Here is a 19186-nt window from a genome sequence, read left to right as displayed (position 1 = left end):
ATTAGGTGCAGCTCAAAAGTTGTAAGAATACTGCAATGTTTTGTTGTTTTAAATAAACACAATCTATTTTTTATTTTTTTAAACTTTTTTTATTGAGTTATAGTCATTTTACAATGTTGTGTCAAATTCCAGCGTAGAGCACAATTTTTCGGTTATACATGAACATACATACATTTATTGTCACATTCTCTTTTGCTGTGAGCCACCACAAGATCCTGTATATATTTTCTTGTGCTACACAGTACAATCTTGTTTGTCTATTCTACACCCCATGTCCCCCCCTGGCAACCACAAGTTTGTATTCTATGTCTATGAGTCTGTTTCTGCTTTGTATTTCTGTTTTGTTTTTTTTTTTTAAGATTCCACATATGAGCGATCTCATATGGTATTTTTCTTTCTCTTTCTGGCTTACTTCACTTAGAATGACATTCTCCAGGACAATCCATGTTGCTGCAAATGGTGTTATGATGTTATGCTGTTGGTTTTTATGGCTGAGTAGTATTCCATTGTATAAATATACCACATCTTCCTTATCCAGTCATCCATTGATGGACATTTAGGCTGTCTCCATATCTTGGCTATTGTAAATAGTGCTGCTATGAACATTGGGGTGCAGGTGTCATCCTGAAGTAGGGTTCCTTCTGGATATATGCCAAGGAGCGGGATTCCTGGGTCATATGGTAAGTCTATGCCTAGTCTTTTGAGGAATCTCCATACTGTTTTCCACAGTGGCTGCACCAAACTGCATTCCCACCAGCAGTGTAGGAGGGTTCCCTTTTCTCCACAGCCTCTCCAGCATTTGTCATTTGTGGACTTTTGAATGATGGCCAGTCTGACTGGTGTGAGGTGATACCTCATTGTAGTTTTGATTTGCATTTCTCTGATAATTAGTGATATTGAGCATTTTTTCATGTGCCTATTGATCATTTGTATTTCTTCCCTGGAGAATTGCTTGTTTAGGTCTTCTGCCCATTTTTGGATTGGGTTGTTTGTTTTTTTCTTATTAAGTCGTATGAGCTGTTTATATATTCTGGAGATCGAGCCTTTGTCGGTTTCATTTGCAAAAATTTTCTCCCATTCTGTAGGTTGTCGTTTTGTTTTACCTATGGTTTCGTTTGCTTTCAAGTTTAATTAGGTCCCATTTGTTTATTCTTGCTTTTAAATAAACACAATCTAAATGCATGTTCTCTTTCAAAGAAAACGCCAAGGGAAACCAACATGCTAACAACCAACATGTTACCATTTCTGACACATTTTGTGTGTGTTTCTGAACTACTTTACTAGCTATAAAAATAAATAAATAAACCTCACTATTTAATAACCCACATTACTTTTTGGACCACCTTAGTCCCCATATATGGCTTTTTGATTATTTATAAAAGTCAGGTCTATCCAAACAATAGAAGTTGCCTACATTAATATTTTGGGCTGTTAGGTCAGATTATAGACTGAGTCCAGTCCTAGCTACATGGATGTTAATGTGCTACCTTCTCCAGGTAATTCCAAAGGGTTGTAAAAATACCTTAAGTAATAGCAGTATCATTGTGTTTGTGTGTGTGTATGTGTGTGGTAACTACTTTGAAGGAAACATAATTTGGATAAAGCCTGGTATGTCTATTTATGTTAAATGAAGTTAAACTGTTTTATATTGTATGTAGGGTGTTTCTTATGTTATTTTTGGTTTGAAATTAACAATTATATAAGTTTTTTTCAAGATTATCTGATTGCTTTTTATCTGATATATTTCATAACTATATTATGAGCCTAAAATATTGAGGTAGAATAATCGAATCTTTCTTTTTGTTCCCTTTTTTAGACTACAACCAAATCACAATTAAATCCAGCATTTGAAGATGCCTGGAGCAGCAGTGATGAGGAAGGATAAATATCAATTCTTAGTGCCTTTTTGTTTCTATTGATGAAACTTTTTTAAAACAGGACTGTTTTGTTTTATTTTTTCAATTGTCCAGTGACAGCTAAATTAGCCCTGAATTTGTGTGACTTTCCATTTATTTTAAAATGAGGTTAGTAATTTCATGAAATCCTGTAACAGAGTTCTATGTACTTTACTTAATCAGAACATGTCTCCTTGATCCAGATGCTGTGGCCTGCTGCAGCCCCTACAGCTGTAGTACAAGGGGACAGATCATGGCACCTCCTCTGTGGGAACTTGAACAGTTTGTGTGACCGTAAGATGCAGTCTCAGAGAATGAGCAAGTATCGTGATCAGTGCTGACTTTCTCCTGCTGACTGTACCATCACCTTCCTCATTTTCACTTTCAAGAATGATTTTACTGAGGATCATATCAAAAATTATAGTTGAAAAGTTAGCACCAATTTTTTAATTCTTTCTTATTTGTGTATTCAGTTTTTGCAATGATTTCATTTATTTGACCATTGTCTAGCTTTGTGTTAAGTTTTTTTGAATTTGATGCCTTCCACAATCTAAAAAGGAAGAGGTTTTTAACTTGGGAAAAATTCCATGTTTCCTTTATTTTACTGTCAGCAACTTGAACTGCTTTTCTATGAATCTGGTTAAGATGTGACTAAGTCCTCCTTCATTCATCAAAGCAGAAGATATCCTGGCAGGAGATCTGTCTTAAACATGAAATGTCACAAAAATTTCTATTTTGTTGTCTCCTCTTCTCATGTGATAACTCATGAGTGATTATCATGAAGCTAACCTTACATTCCCTTTCTTTCTGATTCTTATCAGTAGGAGACTAGTTAAAGAGGTTTTTGTGAGCTTGAATACCAAGTATACAGTAGTAGAGTTTTTAAATGTGTAAGTGTTAGGCCTCATATCAGACCTTTCTGGCCAAATGTTTTGTTTTCCATACATTTACTTTTTAGTTAATTTTCTTAAGCCCTGACCATTTTACTTTCACTTTTTCTCCCCTTGGTGAGGATGTTTATGACCTTTGAAAATGCTATTGAAATTGAGAATTTTTTTTGTTTGTTTTAAGAAAAAAGAAGTCTTTTTCCAAGCTGTAAATAACTATTACTTCTTTATAGTTATATAAATATACATGCTTATTGTAAATAATTTAAGCCATAAACCTTCCAAGACGTAAAGATGACTTGGAATCATGCCACCCTCAGGTAACTACTACTAATATTTTAGTGGCCATTCTTTCATGCATCTCTTTATGACACATAATTTTACACAGCTGGGTGTTCGGCATGCTGTTATCATGCAAACTCCTCTTCCCACATCAGCAACTCCTTCCTCATCCCTTACCCCTTCTTCCACAATCCAAGTTATTAACCAAGTATGTGTTCATTCACATTATAATCCAGTAAGGACCTATGTAGACATAGATGGGCAAGTATTTTTAGTTTGAAAAAATAGGATATACACAGTTCTGTCCTGATTTTTTTTCAATTATAGCTCACAGAAATTTTTCTGTGTCATTTGGTATAACTACATGTATTGACTATATTTTCTTATTTTCTGTATTCTTGATACTCTGGCATTTGGGGCCTTGATCCTGGCAACACTGCCTCTTCCAGGTCTAATTAATTCCCAGAGATAGCAAAGGACTCCCCAGGGAGCATGCCTTTGATATACAAACCAATCAGTCCAGAGTCCACACCCCTAGCCATCTTCTTTATCAAGCTCTCACACACTAAACCACTATTCCCCTTGTCCTAGATTACCCCAGGGCCGGGTACCAGACAACTAAGTGCCAGAGTCTATTGAAATTATTCCAACTATCCAATCCTAAATTTATTCGGTGTACCTATCCTGCCCCACTCATTCCTTCCCAGCAAACCCCAATAAAGGCCATGCTCTGCTTTCTCCCTAGAGAGGCCTCCTGACCTAACCTAGTCCTTCCCTCTGTAACCCTGCATGGCAGGGTATGCCATGCCTTCTGGTTCTAGTTCTAGGGATCTGTGAATATAAACATCTTCCTTCGTGATAGTCATTTCCTTCTGTGTGTCTTGCCATACCTGATTAGAACAAAACCAGGACAAATCTTAACAGTTAGCACAGCGAGCTGGGTGATTTGCACGAAAAGTAGATGATATTCTTTGAGCTGCTCTTGGCTTATTGTCTAGATCTGACAGTCAAGGGACACTGCCTGAAAGGGCACCCCTGGTTGTTGGTGCACTTGCTGCTTGGTGCCTGCTGCATTGTGTTGTTTTTCTGTCAGGTATTACCATGATTTCCCAATCTAAAGGGGGCACTCAGTGTATTTCCCCCATTGGTGGAGAGCTCAAGATCCAGGACAGAACCACAGGGGTTTATAGGTGACTGGCTACATTTTTAAAAGGTCCATCTGCTGGGAATGAGGAGTGACTACCCTCCTACTGCCATAGGACAAGTCTAATCCACTGACTGGGCAATGCTGACAAGCAGTAGAGCCATCTGAGTCACTTAGATGAAGAATCTAGTGTCTGGAATGACATATGCTTCTGGAGCCATGCATAAACCATTTCTCTTGTCCTCCCTGAGCTTTTCTGAGTCAAATTCCATCTGTTCCTCAAAGCAGTAGGAGATGGCTCCACTTGAACACTTGCTCATATGCTGTGAACCATTTGTGGGTTTGGTGTGAGGGCCTTCTCAGAAGATCATGGCTCCCCACAAACACTTCAAGTCGCAAGCTTCATTGCTGTGCCTACTTGCTGCTGTCATGAGCAACTTATTCCCCAACCTAGCAGGGTCTAACAGGTCCCATCCCTGGAGACCAGTGGCTCAAGCTGCATCTGGTTCCAGCACCCCCCCACCCAAAACCCTGAAGAGTTGATCCAATTAATTTTAAAAATGCAAAGTACTTAATCCATGTATATGTACTCTCCTAAGAGCCGCTAATTGTCAACATGCAAAGGGTCTTGTGCTCAAACAAAAAATGTAAAAGTTAATGCTGATGCCACCATTGCTTTCCTAGATGTAGACTTTAGCCCCTCTAAGGTTGATTGGGACACCCTAGAGAAGGGGGGCTTTGCTTACAGAGATGCCGCTCAGAACCATCAGGAGCTTATCAGGTAAACATCCAAAAGGGGGGAAAAAAAAGGAAAAATTTTAGTCACCTAGAGATTCAAGCCATTCTACAAATTTGAAAAAAGGTGGGTGTGAGGAAGGGACTGATTATTCTGTGGACAGAGGACATCCCAGGGGAAAGTTGCCTAGATGCACTTGGCCCCTTCAGCCTCCCTCTTTTCCTCTTACCAGCCAGAAAAAAAAAAAAAAGACTGTACCTTCAGGGTGCAAAAACCTGAAACAGGAAGAAAACAAGAAAAATGACTTTAGGTGGCTACAAACCCAAGGGGAAAAAAACCAAAAAGTTTAAATTTTAAGTGCTAGGCAAATGCCAGTCTAGCAAGCGTAATGCTAGTTCTAGATTAGTTACTGATTTAAAAGCGAAACAGAGAAAATAAAAGGTAATTGAATAATATATACATATATAATGTTAAAACAGTTTTATAATTTGGGAATAATTTGATCCAATTGGAAATCCAAAATTTATACACTAAATGAATATACTAAAGGATTATTTTATAACAAAAAGATAAAAGGGCACCTTATGATGCATTACTACAACATTAATAATGTGGTCCCATCCATTGGGGCCCCCATACTCTATATCCAATATTATTGACGTTACTGATTCTATTCAGTCAACAACTGGTAAATATTTTGCTCTAATAGATTTGGCTAACATGCTCTGTTCAGTGCCTGTTTCACCAGCCTATAGCTGCAATTTGTCTTCGCCTCAAAGGAACACAATACACCTTTTCCAGACTGTCCATCAGGTACCTCAGCAGCTTTGCCATCACACAGTCTTTGCAGACAGGATCTCAACTGCATCCACCTTCTTCCAGGAGCACAGGTATGACATTACACTGATAACATCCTCCTCCAAGGGGACTCATTTGGTACGCATTTAGGATATACAGGTACATCTTTTAGTACTTTTGGGTTCTGATGGCGACATAGTCTTTATCTACAAATTTTACATCCAAATTGAAATTAATAGGTACTCCTGTAGCAGACAGCTACTCATCTGATATGGGACCTGTATGAGCCTAAACTTCCACCAAAAACAAAACCCTTGTCAGTGTAGCTTTACACCTTTCTGTTGACTGTTGGTCTTATTGCCCCTGGTCTGGGTGCTTTCATTAATTTACAGTCTGGAAGCCCAAACCCTCTAAAGCCATTGTTTCAATCAAACATGGCAAATGCTGAGACCCACATCACCTCAGATGGGTACCATCTTGGAAAGGATACCCCAGACCCACATCCCAGAGAACATTTCCCAGTCCGAGACCTCACCGTTGGAGATGATCTCACCCCGATACTAAAGCATGAGCCCCAGCAACGCCCATGACTACCTCTCCTAAGGCACAAATTGGACATAGGACATTTTTGCTTTTCTTCCTTTGTCATTAGGGATCCCATTACATTTCTGAGCTTACTGTCTGCTTAGCCCATGATCCTGCTCTACTCCTTTTTTTCTGCCTAAGAGTACACCCCTGCACTCCCATGCCTAAAGGGAAATCTAGTGGAGGTTACTGCTATCTGTGTTCTAAATATTAATGGAGATTACTGTTTTCCCTGGAGGCTCTTGCCTCCTATCAGTCAACTCCTTCAAGCGCTCTGGGGAGAAGACCATCTACTTCACAAGGCTTTTTCCTACTCTCATCCTGTGTCTGCTCTGTGATTACCACAACCACTCTTTCCCCTTGGTTACACACAATACCACTAATCTTTACATATACTTTGCTAATATGTCATTTAATACCCTGCAACAAAAGAAGTGCTGGACCTGCACTTGGTAGATACACAAATAGACACGTTATAATCTCATACTTTCAGCACGCTTTGAAACTCCACTAAGATATTGTTGGAGACTAAGAATTTCAGCTCTGTCTTCTTGGCTAATACCGTATAAATAGAAAATCTAGTTACGGGCTGGCCTGCAAGGACTCCTTACAACTCTACTTATGTTCTTCCTTTCTACTCTCTTAGTAAATATTTTCCACACTGTTTAGAGCAGCTTGTGTTCTACTCTCTCATAGTCTCCACTAGCATCACCCCCAAATATTCCTTAATAGGATGCCAAAGCATCATGGCCAATTGTATTGATTACATTTTCTTATTTTCTGTATTCTTGGTACTCTGGCATTGGGGGCCTTGGTCCTGGCGACACTGACCCTTCCATGTCTAACTAATGCCCAGAGATAGCAAAAGACTTCCCTGGGAGAATGCCTTTGATATGCAAGCCAACCAATCCAGAGTGCACACCCTCAACCATCTCCTTTATCAAACTTACACACCGATCCAGTATTCCCCTTGCTCTAAACTACCCCAGGGCCAGCTACCAGACGACTAGGGGCCACCCCTGTAGCCCAGCATCTACTGAAATTACTCAGACTCTCCAGTCCCAAACTTACTCAGTGTACCTGCCCTGCCCACTCATTCCTTCCCATGAAAACGCCAGTTAAGGCTCTGGGCCATGCTCTGCCCTCTCCTCTCTGCCTCCTGACTGGTCCTGGCCCTTCTCCATGTGGCCCTGCGTGGCATGGTGTGCCGTGCCTCCGGGCTCTAGGGATATGTGAGTATAAACTTTATCCTTCATGACAATTTTCCATGTCTGCAAGTCTTAGAACCAATCCCAGTTACAAATTTTAACACACTGTCATTTCTTTTCATTAACTGCACAATACTCCATTTTGTGAGTGTACACAGTTTTTTTTTCAGGCCCTTTTTAGGGCCACATGTACAGTGGTAAAAGATTGTGAAGTGCACTATATTTTCCTTAATGATTTGGGTGATACCCTTTTGTTACTGAGTAGCATCTTTTCCTCTGGCAGAGGAAATGGTAATTTTGCTGGGTAGGATTCTTGGGTTGCAGTCCTTTTATTTCATTAGCCTGTAACTATTATGTCCACTTTCTTCTAGCATCTATTATTGCAGATTAGGATTCTAAAACCAGCTTGATTTTTTTTCCCTTTGTAGGAAACTCATTCTTTATAGCTGAAAGCTTGTCAACTGAGGGCTTTATTTTTCTTTTTATCCTTAATGTTATCAGTTATCTACCCCTCCCCCCTCACTTCCTGGACCTCTTGTGAGCTCTTTCAATCCAAAGCCTCAAGCCTTTTCTCAGCTCAGGAATATTTTCTTCTAATATTTGTTTAATTGTTTCTTCTCTCCCCTCTTTTTTTTTCTTCTCTGCATCACCTAATAATTACATGTAAAGTTGACTTTGATCTCTCCTTCATAGTCTTATCTTTCCTTCCTGCTTGCCTTTTTTTTATAATCCTAAAACAGTTCCTGCCACATAGTAGGTGCTCAGTAAATATTTGCTTTGTTGTTTCTGTTCTGTACTTCAAGATTTTGCACTTGACCTGCAAGATCACTAATTCAAGACTAACTGATCATCAGGAGAGACTTATTAATTATTGTTTTATTTTTCTCCCCACCCTAAACCTTTGTTCTGTTTTTAAACACTTGCAGAAATATATTGGAGAAATAGGAGTGATCTATAGACGCTTCCACTTAAACCTTTTTTTTTTTTTAATAGACTTTATTCTTTTAGAGCAGTTTCAGTTTCACAGCAGAACTGAGCAGAAAATACAGAGTTCCCACATAGCCATCCTCCCTCCCCACACATATATACTCCCCTACCCTCAACATCCCTCATCATGTGGCATATTTGGTACAGTCGATGAACCAACATGGGCACATTATCAACCAAAGTCCATAGTTTACATTAGGGTTCGCCCTTGATGTTGTACATTCTATGTGTTTTGACAAATGCATAATGACATGTAGCCACCACTATAGTATCATACAGAATAATTTCATTGCCCTAAAAATTCCTTGTGCTTCATCTTTTCATTCCTCCCTCCCTCTCTCCAAACACCTGGAAACCACGATCTTTTTATTGTTTCTGTAGCTGTGCCTTTTCCAGAATGTCATTTACTTGGAATTGTACAGTTTGTACCTTTTCAGACTGGCTTCTTATATTTAGTAATATGTCTTTTAAGTTCTTCTATGTCTTTCATGGGTTGATAGGTCATTGTTTTTTTACTGCATATACATTTTTTAATTTACATATATGTAGTGTTCATTGTTTCTAAGAACATTTAGAGCTTTAGCTTTTTAAACTTACATAGTTATCAAAGGAATAAAGCCAAGCACAAAATAAGAATTAACTCAAAAAGATACATACACCCTGCTGTTAACAGCAACATTATTTATAATTGCCAAGATACGGAAGCATCCTAAGTGCACATCAATAGTTGAACAGATAATGGAAATGCAGCATATATATATGTGTGTGTGTGTATATATATATATTTATATATGTATATATATTTATATATGTGTGTGTATATATATAAATGCAGTATGTATGTGTGTGTGTGTGTGTGTGTGTGTGTGTGTGTGTATATATATATATATATATATATATATGTAATGGAATAAAGCTCATCCATAAAAAAGAAGAATATTTTTCCATTTGTGGCCCTTCATTCATTTTTTTCTTTTTCACTTCAAAAAACAGAATTTTATAACTGGTAGAGACATTTCCATTACATCACAAACAACAAAATACCTAGAAATAAACTTAACCAAGGTTACCTATACTCTGAAAACTGAAATGACACAAAGAAATGGAAAGATTTCTTATGCACTTGGATTAAAAGAATCAACATTATCAAAATGGCCACACTACCCAAAGCAATCCATAGATCCAACGCAACCCCCATCAAAATACTCGTGACATTCCTCACAGAACTAGAACAAACAATTCCCAAATTTACAAAATACCCCAGTCAAAGCAATCTTTCGTAGGTCTCTCTTTCTCTTTTTTTCTTCTTCTTTTTGTTCTCTTTTCTTATGGTCTGATGACTAGGGAAGGTCCTTTAACATTTGTTGCAAAGCTGGTTTGGTGGTGCTGAAATCTTTTAGCTTTTGCGTATCTGTGAAGCTTTCAATTTCTCCATCAAGTCTGAATGAGAGCCTTGCTGGATAGAGTATTCTTGGTTCTAAGTTTCCCCCTTGCATCACTTTAAATATATCTTGCCACTCCCTTCTGGCCTGTAGAGTTTCTGCTGAAAAATCAGCTAATAACCTTATAGGAGTTCCCTTGTATGCTATTTGTTGCTTTTCTCTTGCTAGTTTTAATATTTTCTCCTTATCCTTAATTGTTGTCAGTTTGATGACTATGTGCATTGGTATGATCCTCTTTGAGTTGATTCTGTGTGGTACTCTCTGCGTTTCCAAGACTCGGGTGACTGTTTCCATTCCCAAGCTGGGGAAGTTTTTGGTTATTATCTCTCCAAAAATTTTCTCAGATCCTTTCTCTCTCCTTTTTCTTGGACCCCATAATGTGAACATTAGAGCACTTCATGTTATCCCAGAGTTCCTTAAACTATTCTTATTCCTTTTTATTCTTTTTTCTGTTCTGAAGTAGTGACTTCCACTAATTTCTTTTAGGTCACTTATCTGTTCTTCTGCCTCATTTAGTCTTCTTGGTTCCTTCTAGCGTATTGTTCATTTCAGTGATTTTGTTCTTCAACTCTGTTCGAGTATTCTTTCTGTTTTCCAACTCTTTGCTAAAAACTTCACCCTGTTCATCTGTACTCCTCTTGAGTTTTCTGAACATCGTGGCCATCATTACTTTAAACTCTTTCTCAGATAAATTACCTATCTCCTCATCGCTTATTTCTTCTTCTGGGATTTTATCTTGTGCCTTGACCTGAGAGATATTCCTTTGCCACCTCATATCTGTCTTTCTATGTGTTTGTGAATTCCTTCCATGGGCTTTGGGATTATTGTTTTCTTGTTTCTAGTATCTGCCCCTGGTGGATGAGGCTGGACTAGAGGCTTATGCAGGTTTCCTGGCAGGAGGAGCCAATGCCTGCCCACTGCTGGGTGACGCTTGGTCCTGGACCTCTGGTGGATAGGGCTGTGTCTAGAGGCCTTTGTGGCTTAGGGAGTCTGCTGATGGGTGTGGCTGTGTTCCGACCCTGTACTTGTTTGGCCTGAGGCTTCCCTACAGGCTGTTGGGAGGGGCTAGGTCTTGGTGCTAATGATTCAATCAAGATGTCAGCCTCCAGGAAAGCTCATGGAGATTAACACTCCCAGAATGTCCACCACCAGCTTGTAAGTCCCCTGGGTGAGCCGCAGCCTTTCCCCACGTCCCTGGGAGACCCTCCAAGTCCAGCAGGCAGGCCTGGCCCAGGTTCCTGTGAAATCACTGCCTCTACCCTTGGACCTGGTGCACATGAGTTTTCGTGTACACTTCTCAAGGGAATGGAGTCTCCGCTTCCCCGAGTTCTGTGAGGCCCCCAGAGCCAACCCTCCCTGGCCTTCAAAACCAGATGTCCTGGGGTCTCCTTCTCTTCCCAATGCTGGAACCCAAGCTGGGGAGCCTGACATGGCACTTAGAGCTCTCATTCCTGTGGGAGGACCTCTGCAACTTAACAAATCTTCAGCTTGTGGGGCGCCCACCAGGGGTGTGTGGAGCCCAATTATATCGCGAGCATGCCCCTCCTACTGTCCTGCTGTGGTTCCCTCTTTATGTTTCCAGTTGCAGGAGCTCTTTTTTTTGCTAGGTTCCAGTCTTCTTTTTTGATAGTTGTTTAGCATTCAGTCGTGGTTTCATTGTAGTCATGAGGAGAGGCAAGCTCGCCATCCTGCCACTCCGCCATCTTGACCAGAACTCCGATTTCTCCCTGAAACTTGTTTTAAATTGTTTCATTGAGCTGATACTTGTCCAGCCTTATTGACTGTATATATCAATGAACCAATTACAAAGGTAGTGATCACCTGTAACTTCTCTCTGTTGCCTTTTATATTTTACAAATTTTCCTTCTGTGGTGTCTTAGCTAATAGTATGTGTCTTTCAGTCTTATAAAGTGCTTGTATCCTGCCGTATTTCAGAGGACACTTATGCCAGTTGTTTACTGCGCCTCAGATTGATTCCAGTTTTAAAGTCATTTATGGCACACCCGTGAAATGCCTGCTTTTAAAAAATGCATAGAAACCGTAAATGCAGACGTTTACTAGCACAGCCCTAAACCTGTGTTTAACAGGATGTCTGAAAACAGCGTCATGGGTAAGCTTTTATACTTCCTACCAAGCCTTTTCTTTACAATTAAGGAAATAGTTCAAGAGAGGGAAAAAAAGACATCTTCAACTGAAGCATTCTTTTGGGTCAGTTTATACTAAAAAGCTCCATTTAGACTAGATGAAAACCTTTAAGGAAAGCTGTGAAGACAAACCCTTAAGCTGTACCACTTGCTTTAACAGTTGAAAATAACTTCAAAATGAAGGCTCTTCAGTAAAGGACACAAAGGTTTGTAGAGCCTACTATTGGTGAGACACTGGAAAACAGAAAAACTTTAGCTCTTATTTAAAACCTGAATGAGAGGATAATAGAAAAAGTTTGTCCCAATGAACTAATCTCAATTATACTTCAAAGAAAAGTCACTATCACACAAATCAGATATTGAACCTAATGGCTGCATAGTTCTAACTCAAATATTTCATTACTGTTGAGTCATATAGTAATACTTGGTTACTTCTATAAAAATGAGTAACTACGGAAAGTTAGAAAAGCTAAAATCATTTCTGTAACTTATAATTTTTATAAAAATACATTGATACAGTTCCTTTTTAAAACTTAATTTTTTCTCTATATTCAGATCCTATTTACTCAGCCCAAATTTTAAAACTCTTGAGTATCATTAGAACTGTAAACTGAATATCAATCAAACCATGCTAGAAATGAAATTGGCAAAAAACCTTTTAAAATATATAGCAGGGAAAGCCAGTTACAGAGAGGAAAATAATCACTTTGCTTTGTATTATGATAAAGTTTCTAGACATCTGAGGGTTAAATTTATTGCTAGAATAACTCTGGAAAAATATTAAATTTTAACTCTGGAAAAATATTAAATTCAAGGGACATATCTAACAAAGCCCAATCATGAATATGGATTTCCCTTGAAAAAAACATGTACAGTCCTTTTGTGCCATCTTGAATCACTGTACTGTACCTTAGTGCCTGGAATTTTTACAAGTCATTTATTGTAAGACAAGCTTTTCTATCTTACTAGTATATCAGCAACATCCTCAAATACAGGAGGCATAGTTATTTTGCTGCCATGTAGTTCTTTGTTTCCTGCTTTTTAAAAATTGGACAATTAAAAACTAGAAAAAACTAAGGGAAATAAGATAAAGAACTGTGTTATGACTGCTCTAATTCTGTGTGTAGGAGTCGGCAAATGCCCTGTAACTTCCTGACAAACCACTGCTGTTTATCCTCACAAGGGTACTCATAAACTTTGCGCTAGTGGGTTTATACAGCCCTCCCAGTCTACGCTCTCCCAAGGCCTGGAACTAAATAAAGGTCACAATCCTAACTTGGTTTCTTATTTTGTCACTAAAAACACAAGTCAGTCAATGTTTAAGACCAGATTCCTCAAGCTCCTCATGCTTTTTATTTCTTGACAGTCTGTCAGTGGCTGTTGCATAGGGTCTGTAGCCTTGGGCCTGGCCAGTGGCTTTGTTTCCTTTGCATTGGTGCTCAACTCTTGAAGGCAACTAATGATTGGCCCCAGTGATTGGCGCAAGCCATTTCTTTTTTGTTCATCTCATCCCCTGAGCAAGAGTTAGTAACAGCACTAAAACAGGGCCAGTTAACACCCTATTCAAACACCAGGCGGGGTGCAGGAGAGCTGCTACTTCCCAGGTGGCTCACACGCAACTCTCCAGCTTCTCTTCTCCTACATAGTGGCATCATCCACTACTGCATAAGTCTGAATACCTTTCATATAAATATGCTGTTAAGGTTGTGCTAAAATGAGGGAATAATACTCCTATTAAGTCTTTGAAAATTGAGTTATTGACTATTTTTATGGTACTGCGTTGTTTTCTTATCTACATATGTATACAAAATTTCGTCCAAGTTTCAGTAAATACTATGGAAAAAATGTATTAAAAATAACTTAGTGATGATCACTAAGAACATTAAAGAATGGCAAGTTTATTTTTAAAAATTGTACTGGTTTCATAAAGAAATTAATAATAAACAATAGACTGGAAATCAGAAGACCTGAGTCTTTATCTTAGTTTTACTACCAAGTAAATATGTGAAATTTGAATACTACTTTTTTACTTTCTTTTTTCCATCAGTTAAAAAAAAGAGAAGGAAGGGACAGAAAACTGGAATAGAAAATTGTTAAATTCATTCCTGCTCCAAAATCACATATTATAATGTTCAGAAGGTGTTTTAAAATAGTATTTACTTTGTGAAATACATAAATAAGTAGAAGTTTACATTCGAGATTAATTGAAGTTCATTGAAGGCAAAGGTGGAGTGTCTTTATAAAAAGTCTCATGAATTATCTTATACTAAATAAACACTCAAATTCTAATGAAGTGAACATTCTGTTTTGCCTAAACTAAAATTCGTAAAGTTTTCATCCAAATTGTTATGGAACCACCACTTAATTTAGCAAGTTACTTCGCCTTCCTGAGCAAGTTTCGTTTGTGGAAAGGGAATAAAATACACCGTACAGAGTTGTATGAATAAATGAAATAAAGTTCTTACATATAATAATCATATAATAATTGTTCAGCTAATAGAACTCTTGTTACTTAAAATCTCATGATTATTGAGCTCTGAGCTTCTGTCAAAATTCTCTCAAATTTTATCCCCTCAGGACATGTTCTGCTTATTTATTTTAATCCTTCTTTCCCTTCTGGAATGTATACTCTATGAGGGCAGGAATTTTGTCTATTTTGGTTATTGTTGTATCCTCAGCACTTAGAACACTGCTTGGCAAATAGAAGATACAAAAAAAAAAAAAAATTAATGAACACCACCATTACCAAGCACTTAACTGTGAAATAATTCTGCTCACAATTTGCAAATGATAAAATGCTTCACTGATTGTGTCATTTTTTGAATTTACTATGCATGGAATTTTAAGTGTTATTAAATATTAGTTAACAACTTGGGTATTGCATTAATCTTGTAGTCTTTCTTCTCACACAGGGCAAGGATTCTATTCTCAAGGTTGCTATTGGCTTCAACACCCATCACAGATCCTCCCTGAATCCTTTAGAGGATTGCTATTATACTGGAGACTTGCTATGTGAATCTCAAGAGCTAAACAAAATTGAGAATTTTATGAAATCTTGAGTTCAGATTTCCTTATGTGCTCTTCTCCAACTCTAGCTCATTCCCACCTGGCCATATTATGGTTAGACTGAGTTTCTCCATTGCCGTTGGCTCTATAAAGTTCTGGGCTTTCTTCTCTTGTGTCCCCCCATTATGGAATATGACAAATACTTTTGGAAATTTTGCATATGTCAGGTCATTGACAATCTTTGTATCCAGAAGGAATACAGGAAAGGCAAGAGGAGGGCTCACAATCTCAAATGCTTACAAAGGGCAGGAGAACATGTAAATGAGTGAAGGGGTAGCAAGAATCTAATATGAGAATTATAATCATATTCTTTATTTTTATTTCACTTTGGTATATGCATGTAACATAAATATATATGATATTAGAGATTAAATTCTCTGACGTAAATTCAAATACCCAATTAAAACTAGTTTAGTTATGTTTTTCTTCTTAAATTCATTATTTTTTAAAACCTTGAACCAGAGAAATGTAACGTTTTTTTCTGCTTCATCTGTGATCAATATTAATTTTATTCAGTCTAATAATGTAAAAATTTTTCATAGAGATAGTTTTTCCCAAACAGATTCCTTGCTCAATTTTTTGCATGTTTAAAATATCTGAGGTATTTATAGAATTCAGTTCATGGGTAGTTTTCAGAACTACACTTCAGTATACTAACTTCCATTTTTAGCTCTTTATTCACATTATCAATATTAGCTGAGAAAAGGCGAACTGATCCAAGTTTGTTTATTTTTATAAATTTCAAAATCTAATAACTTTTAGAATTTAATTTTTACTTCTACATTAGGTAATCATCACTTAAATTTCTGGAAAATGATTTCTGCATATGAAAGTAGGCGAGATTTTTCGTGGTTAAGTGAGTTTTCCAAAGGCACAGTTTGGTTAGAAATTAGATTAATAAAATGAATGGTTTGTTTGTGTAACTGGTAGAGAAGTAGAATATATACGTCAACCAAAGGCCCAGTCTTTGAGTAAGTCTTCACTAATGACTTCAGCTGACACTTTCATTAGATGACACAAACCAGTTTCTTACAAACATCCAAACAAACCTCTTTATTCTCATATATCTACTATGCATATGAGTCATCAAGTTAAGAAAGCATTGACATGTCTCCTGTGATTCAAACCATGATAGTATATTCACTTCATGGGTCCATTGCTGTGTTCTCTTTTTCTAAATTAAATGTGATTTCTATTGAATTATGAAATAAACATGTTGTATGCTTTTTGCAAACCACAGTGTGTTTTGTAAATGAAGTCCAGTGTTAGTGCTGACTTGCTAGAGTACTTCCTGCAGCCCTGTTTACCCACTTCACTCAACACACACAAATAATTTCCTAATATGCCCATTACTGGCATGACGTTCAAAAGCTATTGAAACACTTAAAACCTTCCAGATATCACAAATGACTATAGCTACTTGGGTGGTATTTATATCTTATATCTGTTCTCTCATTGGCTGGAAAGCAGAAAAAACTAAATGATTTAACCTTTTCATGCTACTTTCTACTATAAATCCCTCCACCCCAGCTTCAGCGTGCTAAGAAATATTATATTGGGTTACATTTATATTTGTAAATGTTAGTTTCTGTTTAGGACACAATTTCTGCTGCAATCAGCCTTTTCATAAACTCATCATTGGCAGAAGGTTTTAATGCCAAGAAATTTTTTTTGCTTAATACGTTTTACACCATTATTACTGCTATAATTCAGGCCTTGTTTTCAGTCCATTAAGTTATTCAGTAAGTTAAGTTTTTTATTAACATTTCTTTGCTATTCTGTTTGTACTTCTTACTGTGGTTGGTTTCCTAATAGCTTCTGAAGTCATGTATATTTAATAGAGTGTGCATTAGTAGTTGGTGTGCACTGTTAGTCATGTAAGAATAATCTCTACTTCCATGATGACATACACTCTTCAACTTCTCTTGAAACACATGACTATGTCAGTCTTCATTTTTTCCATTTTTAATGGATAGAAGTGATGATAATGATAAATGGTAACTCTCGGTCAATGTTAGGGAGATATTAGGTAGTGGTGGGATTTGTGATAAACCTGAGAACACCTGCCTAATGGCAGCAGCTTTTATGAATTAGGATTAGGTTTGCCTGAAAAGCCAAAACAATATAGCTTAAATAAAATATAAATGCTTTTCTTTTGATAAAAGTCCAGGGAGGCAGTCCTCAGTGGTATGCTGGTTCCAAGATCATTAGGAATCTAGGCATTTTCTTATTGCTGCCGTATGCTGTATCAGCAGCTTCCCCCTTGAGATACAACATGATTGTTCCAGCCGTTATTTCCACATTCCACCCAACAAGAAAAAGGAAAACAAAGAAGATGGCATCCTCCCTTTGAGGGCACTTCTGAGAAGTTACATATCACTTTCACAGACATCCAGTTCGCCAGAACTGCTGGTCATACCTATTTGAAAAGGACACTGGGTCTTTATGTGGCCATCTGCTCAGCCAAAAATTGGGAGATCAATTACTGTTGACAAAAAGGAAAACAAATATTGGAGAACAACTAACAGCCTACGTCATAGTACCATTCAGCTCCAGCTAACTTAGGCCATGTGTGAATGTGCACCTACTGAAACTAGAATGAAACCAGAAATGATAATTATTCAAGAGAAGTAGAAAAGCCATTTTTATGTGAAATTATACAATTTTTAGATGTTGACAAGTGATTCAAAAATTTTTGTAGTTTGATAATCAAAAATCAGTGGTCTACATCCTACCAGGCTATACTCACTTGTGACTATTTATATAGATAAGAGTATCTCATAGCATGAAAAAGAGATCTGCTACATGTCTTCATGTTTTGACATTTATGCAAAAGGCAAAAAAAGTATTTATCATGGCAGTGGGAAGTTGCAGGTATTAACACATGTATATCCTCAGGGGTGACATTCATGTGCTTCTTACATGGTGAAGAAATATATCCTCCTTAATTTGTGGCATGATGCTGTGAGAAATGAAGTGATTCAGTGCCTGTCTCAGCAGCACAAACACTACAATTGGAATAATGTGGAGAAAGATTATCATGGCTCCTGCACAAGGATGACACACAAACTTGTGAAACATTTTCTATTGAAAAAAAAAGAAGAAATCAAGTGATTCAACATAAACCAACAATCCATGTTGCTCAAGGAAGTAACATAGCCTGGCAATTAAACCAATCTCAAAACCAATTTCTAGGTATTCATCATCATATATAACTTTCATTAATTTAACACATGTTTATTGACGACCTTGTAAATGCCAAGCTTAGCTACACATTTTTATGACAAAAGATCAGGAGCTGGAGGGCTCCATTCTCAGCTCTGTTTTGTTCAGTACCAGATCCTTAATAAGGATATTAATGGCAGTGGTGATATTTGTAGATGACACCAAACTAGGAAGCATGACAAATATCGTGGATGACAGACATAGGATCCAAATTATTTTAACAGCTTGGAATGAATGATATGCCAAATTCAACTAATTGAAATTGAAATGTCAAATTCTACACCAACAATCTATGGCAGACACTGTTCTTTGTCTACACAATATCTATTTCCACTTCCTTCTTCCTAATAAACCCAAATTCTGCTTGGGGCATCAGTGTGTCCAGCTAAAGACCCACTTTCCGTATATCCCTTGCAATTTAGAATGGCAAGGTGACACACTTCTTGTTGAAACACAAAGCAGAATTCTACAGAGAGTTCTCTAGGGAAGCTTTTGCATTTCTGAAGAGGTCAGAGAAAACTGACATCTTCCTTTCTTTTTCACCCTTCATTCTGCCTTTAATGTCAGATGTGATCTTTGAATTGTGGCCATAGGGGACAAGCACACAAGAAAGGACAAGAGAATGGCAATTATAATAGAGCTTGACACTGTTAGGCCATTGAATTAACATTATACCAGCAATCTGTACCTCTGGTCTTCTTACTGTGTGTGAAAAATAAACCCCTAACTATTTAGGACTCTCTTTAGGCTTTCTGTTACTTGTAGCAGAACACATTCCTGACACAAG

The 19186-nt window shown here is 37.6% G+C and overlaps 1 protein-coding gene and 1 non-coding gene across 4 annotated transcripts in view; both read left to right on the top strand.

The window, feature by feature from the left end:
* ERCC8 (ERCC excision repair 8, CSA ubiquitin ligase complex subunit) overlaps positions 1–19186 on the top strand; it is a 63460-nt gene that overhangs the window by 42740 nt on the left and 1534 nt on the right. Inside the window, exon 12 of one of the 3 annotated variants that reach the window (XM_010966258.3) lies at positions 1817–14978. The exons of 1 other annotated variant lie outside the window; for it this stretch is intronic. In XM_010966258.3, coding sequence (XP_010964560.1) covers positions 1817–1885 — 69 coding nt within the window. In that variant the 3' untranslated portion in view covers positions 1886–14978. Of the gene's footprint in view, positions 1–421; positions 14979–19186 lie in introns of those variants that run through there. One more of the 3 variants, XM_074358729.1, reaches the window with a different exon arrangement.
* On the top strand, positions 18159–18266 carry LOC123611667 (U6 spliceosomal RNA). The gene has a single exon (XR_006718770.1). It is a non-coding gene; the product is annotated as a U6 spliceosomal RNA (small nuclear RNA).

The sequence above is a fragment of the Camelus bactrianus genome, chromosome 3 (genome assembly GCF_048773025.1).
Source record: "Camelus bactrianus isolate YW-2024 breed Bactrian camel chromosome 3, ASM4877302v1, whole genome shotgun sequence".
NCBI lineage: Eukaryota > Metazoa > Chordata > Mammalia > Artiodactyla > Camelidae > Camelus > Camelus bactrianus.
Note: the sequence above shows the minus strand (reverse complement) of the source record. Positions and strands in the feature narration are given on the sequence as shown.